Source organism: Gastrolobium bilobum, unplaced genomic scaffold (assembly GCF_033153095.1).
Source record: "Gastrolobium bilobum isolate Gb01-03AN ecotype WA unplaced genomic scaffold, APGP_CSIRO_Gbil_v1 utg35953, whole genome shotgun sequence".
In the NCBI taxonomy this organism is placed as follows: domain Eukaryota; kingdom Viridiplantae; phylum Streptophyta; class Magnoliopsida; order Fabales; family Fabaceae; genus Gastrolobium; species Gastrolobium bilobum.
In genome coordinates, this window is record NW_026898570.1 from 103,178 (window position 1) to 115,745 (window position 12,568).

A 12,568-nucleotide genomic window follows, 5' to 3' on the forward strand; every position below is an offset into this window, starting at 1 on the left:
TCAAACGTTGTTGTCTGTATCGTAAGAGCCTTCGTACAATGTGGATTTAATTTCAAAACAATCGGTTTTATCAATTTCTCCGTAGTTAAAATGCATTTTACTAAATCTATTTTAAATTTCTTGTAATCTGCGCAATGATCAACGACGTTTATTGTATGGTTACAATCCTCAAGTGTGGACTTAATTTTAAAACAAAATTATTTATCACTTTCATTATAATAAAAATCATTTTAATAAATCTATTTCAAACTTTTGTTAATACTTGATTGTATGGTTGGCCCTAAAGCGCCATATGCTTCGTAAGGATATACATATGACATGTTATCTTATATCCTGTGCAATTATGAGTTACCTTCAAAAGTTTTAAATATAACAAAACTAACAAATATGTTTTAAGAACCATAGCTTTGAGTTCCTTGTTACAAAGAGGATACATTGGAGCGGAAAATTAACCAAAACTAATAAATAATTTTAAGAACACTGTAGCTTTGAGTTCCACAAAATAAAAGTTTTAAAATTTTGTTTCCTTTTCCTGTAGATTATTTTATTTGGAAAATATTATATTTATAATTTTTTTTGTTTACAAAATCTTACAACCATATCTTACTGTTTTTGCCAAAATTTTAAAGGTTATAATTTTTTGGGTCACACTTATTAATTATTTATTAATTCTCAATAAATTATAACCGTGTTAGATTGAGCGAAAATAAAGAGTTAAAATTTGATTATAAGAGTTTGTGAAAGAAAAAATTGTAAATATAACCTTTCCCATCTTATTATTCAATTCGTTTTAATTTATTTGGTTTAAGCAAATATTTTAAAAATTTATTAAAATTTGCACAACTAATTTAAGAAAATGGATGTAGGGATTAAGTTTCCCACCCCAAACCTTGATTTAAATACCAATTTACTATTTTTTCATAGGGATTAAGTTTCCACCAGTGTTTAAAAACTCCACCTCGGCCCCCGGGTTTATCCTGGTCAACCCTGACCCCTCCCCTCCGAGGGTTGGGGTTATAAGTTGGACCCTATACGCACATCGACTCCTACGACCCCCAAAACCAGGCTGGGTTTCAGTGACTCCTGGGTCAAAGGGGTCAAAGCGGGTCATTGCATATTTTTTTTTAAAATTTCATGAAACAATGTCGTTTTATTTTAAAAAATAAAAAATAAAAATACTTGCAAATCTAAATCTAATCGTTCTCTTCTCTCCCAGCGACCCAGACGTCTTCAATCTTAACCTCGCTGCCGTGAATCTTCAAGAACTTATAATCGATCGGTCATTGCTGCAGTGATCGACCAGAAAAGGTAAAATTTTTACCAATTCAAATGGAAAACAAAATCTCATTCTTACTTCCTCTATTGATCGACCAGAAAAGGTAAAATTTTGACCAATTCAAATGAAAAACAAAATCTCATTCTTACTTCCTCAAAATTTTCCTTTGTCAAGAACCTTTTCAAAAGAGGCAGAACCGCAAAAGTCATAGGAGATGGTGGTGGAAGCTTTTCTGTTAAGTCCCACACAAGCTAACTTTATTCGATCCAAGAAGGTAGGTGCGACATTACTGTTGCTTATTTCATTTTTTGAATTATTGGTGGTTTGTTTTTTATATCACCGAAGTGACTCCGTGACCCTCCGGTTAAACCCATGATCCCGTGACCCTTGTCCTCGTCGGGTCGATGGCCGGGCCGGGTTTTTAAACCCTGGTTTCCACCCAACCTTGATTTAAATACCAATTTACTATTTTTCCAAATTTAAATTGGTAGCAACTCCATATATTTTTTATTCATTTTCGAAAATTTTCGGTCGTTACAATAATCATATAAGATATTGTCATATTAATAACTAGGCAGATCTGTTGGGGCAAAAAATGATGCGGTAATCGGAGCCCGAACATGTGCAAATGCTTGAAGCATCGTCGTATGCGTAACTGTAAGCTGCGGGGCACGCCGCCTTAAAAATCTTCGAGTAATGCGTGGGCGAACATGTCTGCGGTGTTGAGTACGCGCCGGTGCAACAAAACACATCCTTATTAAATGCTTGGCACGCGCTTTTGCACGCCACAACCCTACCCGACCCGTAGTCTTTGAGCTTCAACTCCTCCGGGCAGTTACCATTCAAGTCCGCAACACACCCTGCGTGCTGGCAGTCACCGGTTCCTCCGGTTGCCCACACTCCCATACCCACATTATAACCGTCCACGAGGCTCACGTCGTAGAAATCCTTGTTTCCATTACTGGCGGATCCGATGGTGAACTCCGCCAGCGTCACCGGCGGATAACCTCCCCCTTTGCACTTGAGTCCTCCGAAGCAGTTTCCGGTGACACAATTTCCGTTGCCGGCGCCGTCAAATTCGCACCCTGTTCGGGCCCAGAAGCGTCCTGACCAGCCGGATGGTGCGGTGAGCTTAACCGCCGAACCGGGTGGCAGCGAAAAACCTCCATCGCCGAGAATGGCGGCGCCGTTGCCGGAAAGTGTCCCGGGCCAAACTGTGAATCCGCACTGGTTTTCGAGGGTAAACACCGTGGCAGATGCTACATTACCTGCAAATATATTCATACAAAAATAAAAAAGTCAGAAAAAATAAATAAAATCCAAAGCGCTTTGTCATAACATGGTATTAACTAACAGGTAATTATTGTTAACCTAACAAGAAGAGAAGGTGGAAGAGAAATGTGGTTTTTGAGTTTAGGTTTAGGGCCATGACTTCGATCGATAGAAAGAGTAGAAAGGAAAGAAGGACGGTTTGAAAGCTAAGGGTGCAAGAAAGAGTTTAAGTGAAAACTGAAAGAATTAAAATCTTTATGTGAATTTATAATTTGCTAAACGCACGTTGAATTTTGGATTACCGTTTTTGACGTGATTGTGATTTAATAATTGGGTCCTATCTTTATGTGAGAAATTAAGATTGTGGGTCAACTTGTGAAGGGACGTTGACTGATCCCATTCACCACGAAACTAACCAGATTACTGGCCAAGATTCTCAATTATCTTTTTAATAATATAAATAGAGGATGTTATATTTATAACAATTTTTTATTTATATATAAATTTTTATAATCAAATTTTAACTATTAATTTTCATTAATTTAATTAATAATTAATTAATAAGTATCATACAATAAATTATAATCATCAAATTAATAAAAATTAACAAATAAATTTTGGTTATAAAAGTTTATAATCGAAAATAATTATAAATATAACTTCCTCAAATAAATGCACTCATAAATTACAGATTCTCATAATTATAACTTATGACACACACCAAAGAAGGAAGGGATAACGCGAAATATACTTGAGTTGAGCTAATAGAGTTAGAAATAAATGGCGGCAAAACGGATAACCCATCCGTTACAAATGGTAGGTTGAGTTCTGATTTTTAATCTACTCCGTTTAAAGGCGGATTAAAATGGATTCAACTCGTATGGTTTGACCCGCCAGGTTCATTTTTTATTTTATTATTAATTTTAAAAACATTATTTAATAATATTTTTATACCTCATTTGTTCATATTTGATACTTTTTACATCTACGGAAAGTATAATTAAAAAAAAAAAAATCTTTTTTTTAATATGTTCACAAGTTGCAGGGGCAGGGCGGCTTGGAGGCAGGTCGAGTTGGTTGAAATTTTCAATTCATTTTCAAAAGCAAGAGGTAAGTTGGATTATTTGAAGGTGAATTGGAGGTGAGGTGGGGCGGGTTACCCTTTTGCTATAGTGATACGAATTGTCCTAGGGCAGAATATGAATTTATTGCGGAGAAATAATCTATTATTCACCATGTTTTTTATTATTTGTCTTCATTTTTTTACTATGTTTATTTATTTGATTAATGTTTCTCTTGCAATCCTGAAATAACATCATTTTTAGAATTGAAAAAAAATATAGAATATTTTTGTAAAATTAATGATGCAAGAGGAAAGTATTTTCAAAATTTTCAAAACCTTTTTTTTGAACCAATAGATAGTTTTATCTCATGTTGAGACAAAATTACTTATTTTCAAAAGCTTTACATTATTAATTTTATCATATTATTTATTTTTATTTCACACTCCCCTTTCTCAAGCCTAAATATAAGCTAATATTCAGTCAGACGTTTTTTTTGAACTTATTTTTGCCTCTATATATAGATAACCTTTGTCATAGATAAAGTTTTTCTTCTTTATTTTTTTATAGGCAAGTACTAAGATAAAAAAAAATTATATCATAAAAGCTTGACAAATACTACCTAATAGTAAAAAAAAAATAACTGACCCGCAGCTCAACCCGCCCCGACTACCCACTAACCCGTTTTGACCCACAACTAAGCAAGGCGGGTTAATGAGTTGAAATGTATAACTCAACCCACCCCATTTTGACAGGTTGACCCATCGAATTTAACTCATATTACCACCTCTAATCAAAACAGCAAGCGAGACATGGTAGCTGTTGTTCCCACGCATGTCTAATTAAGCACTAAAAGGGTTGAATAATAATACATTCAATGGCAGTAGCACCTCAATTTCTCCTAATCCATCTTGTTGGGTGATCGTGAAGCTGAACTGGGACAAATAAGAAGGCATAAAAATAATTGATAGCGTAACCTAAGTTGCAACGTTACAACTAATAAGTTGGAAATTTGAGGTGTAGTTGGCAAAGCAATTACAAAAATATTGGCTACGGAAAAGAAGGTTGACATGGTGGTCTCCAAATATGTTCTGTTTTTATTTAATCAACCACGGGTATCAAAACCTTGAAGAGAATCACGGAGAATGATTGTTTGATGGCTTGAGTGGGCTGGGTGAGACGATGGGAGTCCAAATCAACGATATTGAAATGCTTGGAGATGGCTTCGACGAAGATAACTACAGAGGATAGTTGCTTGATGGCTTGAGTGGGATGGGTGCGACGAAGAGAGTGAAAATTAGGTTAGTATATATATATATATATATATATATATATATATATATATATAAAGAGTTAGTAGGCCTGAGTCGCCTGACGCATTGAATTAGAGCATGAGAACTTTTTATTAAACAAGCTTTTATACAAGTCTAAGTCTAGGCCTACACGAGCCGGGCTAAAAGCCCTTAACTCTTTTCACACCGCTATTTGTATCGTAAGAGTCTTCGTATAACCAAGCTATTTTGGACTCCGTACAATGTGGACTCATTTTAAAAAGAAAAGTTTATTTTATCAATTTGTTTATAATCAAAATACGCTTTCAAAATCTGTTTTAATTTTCCATTGTTACATGTGGCGATCGACAACGTGCATTATATGGATTGCAATCCTCAAGCCTTGATTGTATCCTAAAAGTCCTTTGTATAGCTGCGCTATCTTAGACTCCGTGCAATGTGGATTTAATTTCAAAACAGTCTGTTTTATGAATTTCTCCGTAGTTAAAATACATTTTAAAATACATTTTACTAAATCTATTTTAAATTTCTTGTAATCTGCGCAATGATCGATGACGTTAATTGTATGATTCCCCATCCTCAAGCGTATACTTAATTTCAAAACACTACTAGAAAATGCTGAAATTGTGACGAAAATTTGCAATGGAAAATAACCCGTCGCAAATTGCGACAGAAATTGCTACGAAAAATCAATCGTCAAAATTTGAGACGGAAATTGCGATCGTAAAATAATTACAACGAAAATTTGTCAAAATTTTGGTCACTAAAAAATTGTATGCAAATTTCATCGCAAATTGCGACGAAAATTAATTCGGTCGCAAAAAATGAAAAATTTGCGACGGGTGTTTATGACGGAAATTTTTACGACGGGCAAACCAATCGAAAACTTTGGGAGAAAACTTTGCGACGGCTGTGAGAGTTAATCCGTTGCAATTTGCAAAGGAATTTGTGACCGTATTATTATATATGATTTGTGACGGATTTTGCGATGATATTTCACTTGTATTTTGAAACGGAATAGTATTCCATTGCAAATATTGAAATATAATTTTTCTTAATTAATAATCTTATATATATCTTATATAAAAAACATATAGGCAATTGACAATAAAAAATGTTACGCAATTTTGCGACCGAAAATATATTCGTCCCAAATTGCGACGCAAATTTTCCATCGCAATTTGAAAAATAAAATTAGCGGCTTTTTAAAATTTTAAAATTCAAAAATATTGCGCAAATTTGCGACTGAAAATTTATCCGTCACAAATTGGGACAGAAATTTTCGTCACAATTTGAAAAATAAAATTTGCGGGCTTTTAAAATTTCGAAACTCAAAAATATTGCGCAAATTTGCAACCGAAAATATATTTGTCCCAAATTGCGACTGAAATTTCTGTGCCAATTTGAAAAGTAAAATTTGTGGGATTTTAAGAATTCAAAATTCAAAAATGTTGCGTAAATTTGCGACCAAAAATATATCTGTCACAAATTGCGATGCAAATTTCCGTCGCAATTTGAAAAATAAAATTTGCGGACTTTTAAAATTTCAAAATTCAAAAAATTGCAGAATTTTGCGACGGGATAGATATCCGTCCCAATTTGCGATGGAAAATTTCCGTCGCAAAAACGCTTTTAAGTACAAAAATTAACTTCACAAATTTCATTTCTCTCATTTCTCTTTCAACTCAATTCTCTTTCAATTTTATCTTCATTTCGTGAAAAATAAATATTCATCATATCTCCATTTCTCTTTACCATTTTCACCATTCCTTCCATGACTCCCTTCCATCTCCATTTCCTATCTTTTGGGTTTCATTTTCTTTGTTTTTAGGTTCTCCAAAATGAATTCAATTTGTTGAATCCACCGATCGAGCTCGAGAAAAGGAAGGAAAAGCTCAAGTGTTTTGTTCAGTTCTTAAACTCATTCTTCATGGTAGCCATTGTTATCACCTATCTTTGTTTATGTTAGAATATGTTTTTTTTATGATATAATCTTTGATATTTTGTTTTTCTTCAAATTTGTTGTAGGATGTAAAATGTCAAGCTTGGTTGCTTCAATATGTAAGTCACATGTGAATCCCTATGTACTTCTTTGAGGAAAAATTTTGTTTTTGAATTTTTATGTGGCTCATTAATATTGAAAATTTATATATGCAAAATCATTGTCTTCACTCACTCCGAAATGGTTGTGGTTCGTGGGAATCGCCAGACGATTTTGTGGCTTTCAACTAATGAAAGTGCTAGACTAATGAAGCTTGTTTGATGCAGTTACTAGATTCTTTTTGTGGTCTTTATTAAAATTTAAATCTGAAAAATAAATGAATTTAATTTTTATTTTATTTTTTTGTAATTTTGCGACGGATTTTGTTGGACATTCCATCGCAAATTCAACAGTCGACTGCGATGGTATTTATTATTCCATCGCAAATTGTGACATAATTTTTAAATATTTCGTCGCAAATTGTGACGGTATTTTTATAAGTCGTTGCATATTTTTGACGCATTTTTGCGACGATATGCTAATATTTTTCCGTCGCAAATTTTGCTATAAGAATTTGCAATGATTTTTTTGTCGCAATTTGCGACGGTATCAGTCTACATGCAGCTCAATCTTTTGCGACAAAAAATGTTGTTTTGCGATGAAAAAATCCATCGCAATTTGGGACGGAAAATAATCATCCAAAATGTCGTCGCAAATTTTGTTTGCGACGAGGGTTTTTGCGATGGCTTTTTTCCATCGCAAATTCCGTCACAAAGTGTATTTGCGACGAAAATTGCCTATTTTGCGACGAAAAATGATCGACGACGTTGATTGTATGGTTCACCATCCTCAAACGTAGACTTAATTTCAAAAAAAGAAATTCTTTATCATTTTCCTTATAATAAAAATACATTTTAATAAATATATTTCAAACTTTTGTTAATTCATGCAGCGATATGTGACGTTGATTGTGTGGTTGGCCACCCTCAAGCGTCGTATGCTTCGTAAGGATATACATATGCCCATGTTATCTTATATCGTTTTTCCTAAAGTTACTTTAGACAACTCTGTCTAATGTTCAAAAGAAACGACGTCGTTTTGGGCGGAAAGTATGATGTATTTATAATAACGACGTCGTTTTGGGGCGGAAAGCACGATGTATTTATAATTTTAATTTATTTAATTTTTTAACTTCAAAATGACATCTTTTTTCGGTTAGTATTAGACAAAATTGTCTAAAGTAACAGTATATATTTTTTCGATTACAAATTCTTACAACCAAATCTTAACCATTGAATTTTGATTTTCGCCAATGTGACTGTTATAATTTTTGGGTTTCGATTACAAGCTATTACAACCAAATCTTAACTATTGATTTTTGATTTTCGTCAATCTGACGGTTATAATTTTGGGTTCATGGATTCCTCTGTTGAGACTCTGTAGGTTATGCTGTTGATTTGGTGAGCATGGAGATTGTCCATGCCACATGGACTTGATTATATCTTGTTTCTTTTGGAGTTGTATTAATGTATCAGGATTATAGTCCGGACTATGTGTAGTGGATCCGTGACATAGATACTCACTTTATCTATATTATGAGGTATTTCAGTTAGATGTCTTTTTGCAATTTACATACAGACAATATTTTATGGAATTGATTAAGTAATCAACTTGGCTAAGTATAATGATGTCATAATTGAAAAGAAAAAGATATTCCGCATTTTTAATTAAGCACAGCTTAATACGATGACATGTTAACAAACCGAGTATACACGGGGTGTTACAATTAGCAAAATTAAAAGATTAAAATTTGGTTATAAGAGTTTAGAAAATTAAAAAAATTGTAAATATTTTTCCCATTTTATTATTGGTTTTATTTTATTTAGATTAAGCAAATATTTTGAAAATTTATTAAAATTTGCATAACAAATTGAAGAAAATGAATGTAACAGGGATACAATGTGATTAAAATTTCACACAGAACCTTGAGGAACAGTGACCAATTTGCCACTGTTCATCATAAAATTTACCAGAATGCCACGCGCACAGTAAAAATTCCCAAACTGCCACGCAGACTAATTCGCTACACAGTGCAGCGAATTAGGCCTGATGATGTGTCACGTCCTCAGTGGTCCACGTATTTCGCTACACAGGGTAGCGAAATACGTGGTCAAAAGGTCAGCCCTGCCAGACACCTTTTGGACACGTGTCACACCCCTGTTGGACACGTAATTCGCTACCCTGTACAGCGAATTATGCAGCAGAAGGGTGAGTTCATGTCAACTCAAAGTCAGGCCACGTGTCACTTCCCCACATAATTCGCTGTACTAGGTAGCGAATTATGTGGTTATTTTTGGCATGACTGGTAGCGAAATATGTAATATCTGCCAAGTGTCATCTCCCTACTAATTCGCTAGGGGGTACAGCGAAATTATGATACTTAATTTGCTACCCCCTAGCGAATTATGAGCTATAAATTACTCCATTTCGGGTATGAACTACCAGTGCCATATTTTTCCTTTTATGTTAAGGTTTACTACTTTTGTGTTGTTGTTGAATCTTAGTTTTTTTTCTATTTTTGCAGGATGAGTGAGGGTAGGAATGATTTAATAGCAACTGTTTATTATAATGGAAGAAAATACTTTGGTCCAAACGGGAAAGTGTTTGAAGGTGATGCAAAAATGTTTCGCATGTGCCCAAGATGCAATCTTCACGAGCTGAAGAAGTTAACATACAAGAAGTTAAGATTAGAATGTGGTCAAACTCTTGCTCGGTTGACCGCTAGATGTGCCTCGGGTAACCCGGTGCAATGGGTTGGTGTGGAAATTGTCGACGATGAAGATGTAACGTTAGTAGTAGATGCAAGCACTTCTGAACACGGCGAGTCAAGATTTATTGAATTGTATGCAGAAGTCAACTACGGTGGACAATCCAGCAGTCAACCGAGCAATCCATGCACTGACATCATCGACATAAACATGGTGCCCGAGGTTAATCTGGAAGTTGAGGTCGCGTCCCCAACGCTTGCACCACCAACCCAAGAAATTTTGTATGAAGCGGTTCCAGCCAATGACATGTACGATCCATCTTGGCGTACAGATAGTTCCGAGGAAGAGCGTGATAAAGGTCTTGTCCCAGATAGCGAGTCATCAGATACGAATGTCGATGGTGACTTTGATTGTTGTCCGTCTACTGCAGTTGAACAACCAATTCCATCGCCAGGCATTGTCTGAATGCAAGATCCTCCTGTTGCAGGTACGTAAGGATTAATGCTTTATAATAAAATATATAATATCAAATATAACGACATTTACATTATATATTGGGTTTTTGGATATCTTATTATGCAGGAAATGATAATGTACCATTTTGGTCTGGAGTAAGCCATTTCACGAATGTTAATTGGGAATATCCAGACCAAGAATTGGATGATATGAATGGAGCACAAATACCTAACTGGCAGATCGGCGACGAGCTATATAAGGACCAAATGTTTGACACTAAGCAAGATGTACAGATGGCAATTAAACAATATTTTATGGAAAATCATCGCACAACAGTCGTTCTGAAAAGTGATACGAAAAGGTTGATTATGGTTTGTCAAAATCATAACGCGGGTTGTCCAATGAGGATGAGAGCATACCAAAAAAAAGGCGCAGCGAATGGGCGATAGGCATATGGAACAACGAACACACATGTGTTAGTCAATCTCTTACCCAAGATCACAAGCAGTTGGACTCAAATCTCATTTGTTCATTGATCTTAGGTGCGTACAGTTATTCATATTAAATTTATAAAAACTTTGTCTATTGTTGACTAATACAGTGTTGTTTGACCACATAAACAGAAATGATAAGAGAGGAGCCCAGTGTCAAAATTGGCCTTATCCAAGAAAGGATCGCTACTAGCCTTGGATTCCATATATCGTATAGGAAGGCATGGAAGGCAAAGCAAAAGGCTATTGTGAAAGTTTTTGGTGACTGGGACGAGTCGTATGCGTTCTTACCTAGGTGGCTGGATTACATGTTGCGTTTTTCTCCCGGATCCGCATATAAGCTGGATTTGCGTGACCATTTCATTGATGGATGCCTAGACCAAGCTCACAAGGTTTTAAGAAGGGTGTTTTGGACATTTAAACAGTGTTGTGAAGCATTCAATTATTGCAAGCCAATAATCTTGATCGATGGAACACATCTATATGGCAAATATCGTGGGACCCTAATGATTGCTACAGCTGTTGATGGCAACAATTACATTCTTCCAATTGCATTCGCTATCGTGTCTGCGGAGAATACTGACAACTGGTCATGGTTCTTAGCACTTATTCGAATACATGTTACGCAAAAACACGGAATCTGTCTGATTTCTGATCGGCATGCGGGTATCTTGTCTGCAGTCAACAATGCTGATCTAGGATGGTCTCCACCACAGGCATATCATGTGTATTGCCTTCGCCACGTGGCCAGTAATTTCAATCACAAGTTCAAGAATGTCATGTTGAAGAAGCAGTTGAAGAAGTCAGGTATGTTTTCAATTGTTCTGATTCGTTTAATGGACAACATGTAGTAATGTTTTTTGTGTGCCATGTGTAGGATATACAACATCGCGCTTTGACTTTGATGCTAGTTTAGAGAAATTTAGAGAAACAAGCCCTCAAATAGCTGCTTGGATTGATCGCATCCCGAAAGAGAAGTGGAGCATCTCTTACGATGAACAAGGAAGAAGGTTTGGCCACATGACAACTAATCTGTCAGAGTGTGTTAACAAAGTTTTAAAAGGGGCAAGAAACCTTCCAATTACGTCACTCGTGCGTATAACTTACAGTAGACTGGTGGCATATTTTTTAGAGCACGGACAGGAAGCCCGTGAGGAGCTTGACAGAGGTAATCGCTTCGCCAAAGTCATGTGGCGACTATATGTTGACAATCAAAGTAAAGATGCGACACATTACGTAACATCTTATGACGCGCAAAGGACAAGATTTGAAGTGCAAGAGTCGTATAATGTCCGGACTCATCGCAAGGGACGAAAATGGTCGGTTTCTTTATCTGACCGTACATGTCAGTGTGGTGAGTTCACTGCTTTCAGGTTCCCATGTAGCCATGTCATTGCGGCATGTACATCGACGCATCACGATCCCACATTGTACATAGACCCTGCATACAGTGCCAAGAATCAATGTGAAATTTATTCGGGTCAATGGTATCCAATTGGTAACGAGGATTTCATACCGCCATTTGCACATGCAACAGTTATACCATATGTGTCTATGAGACGTCAACGAGGGAGGCCAAGAAGTACACGTATTCACAATGAAATGGATTCGCGTGAAGGGGCAATTACTCGAACAAGGTGCGGTTATTGTAGGGTTGTTGGGCATAATAAACGAAATTGTCCTTCGCGCCAGCAACCACAACAATGAATGAGTCTTAAATATTTATTATATGCGTAAGTAACATATGGATTTAGTTATTCGCAAAAGTAGTGATGTATGTACACTGACATGTTGGCTTTGTTATAATATTTAGTACCGCCATTTACATTTTATTGTATTTCAATGCTTCTTTTTGGCAGGAACATAACCATAATTATAAAGAAAACATCATTTGTAACAATATTGTATTACCAATGCTGTCGAGCATGAAACAACGATAATCATAGCAATTACAACAACTACATAAGTCGC

The 12,568-nt window shown here is 35.6% G+C and overlaps 2 protein-coding genes across 2 annotated transcripts; one reads left to right on the forward strand and one right to left on the reverse strand.

Annotated features, from left to right (window-relative positions):
- Positions 1 to 1,846: 1,846 nt before the first annotated feature.
- On the reverse strand, positions 1,847 to 2,705 carry LOC133317445 (pathogenesis-related protein 5-like). The gene is made up of 2 exons (XM_061519312.1): positions 2,648 to 2,705; positions 1,847 to 2,544 (listed from the first exon to the last, which is right to left on the reverse strand). The coding sequence occupies exons 1-2, from the start codon at positions 2,703 to 2,705 to the stop codon at positions 1,847 to 1,849; spliced, it is 756 nt and encodes a 251-aa protein (XP_061375296.1).
- Positions 2,706 to 10,115: 7,410 nt separating this feature from the next.
- Positions 10,116 to 12,304, forward strand: LOC133317447 (uncharacterized). The gene is made up of 4 exons (XM_061519314.1): positions 10,116 to 10,137; positions 10,233 to 10,454; positions 10,730 to 11,404; positions 11,475 to 12,304. Exons 1-4 carry the CDS (start codon positions 10,116 to 10,118, stop codon positions 12,302 to 12,304), a joined length of 1,749 nt encoding a protein of 582 aa, XP_061375298.1.
- Positions 12,305 to 12,568: the final 264 nt, after the last annotated feature.

Excerpts from the sequence above, each read along its gene's own strand:
- LOC133317447 (XM_061519314.1), top strand. The coding sequence starts at position 10,116 with ATGCAAGATCCTCCTGTTGCAG. Across the intron at positions 10,138-10,232 it reads GCAAGATCCTCCTGTTGCAG|GAAATGATAATGTACCATTT; the intron begins GTACGTAAGGAT and ends CTTATTATGCAG. Across the intron at positions 11,405-11,474 it reads GAAGCAGTTGAAGAAGTCAG|GATATACAACATCGCGCTTT; the intron begins GTATGTTTTCAA and ends TGCCATGTGTAG.
- LOC133317445 (XM_061519312.1), bottom strand. The coding sequence starts at position 2,705 with ATGGCCCTAAACCTAAACTCAAAAACCACATTTCTCTTCCACCTTCTC. Across the intron at positions 2,545-2,647 it reads CCACCTTCTCTTCTTGTTAG|GTAATGTAGCATCTGCCACG; the intron begins GTTAACAATAAT and ends ATATATTTGCAG.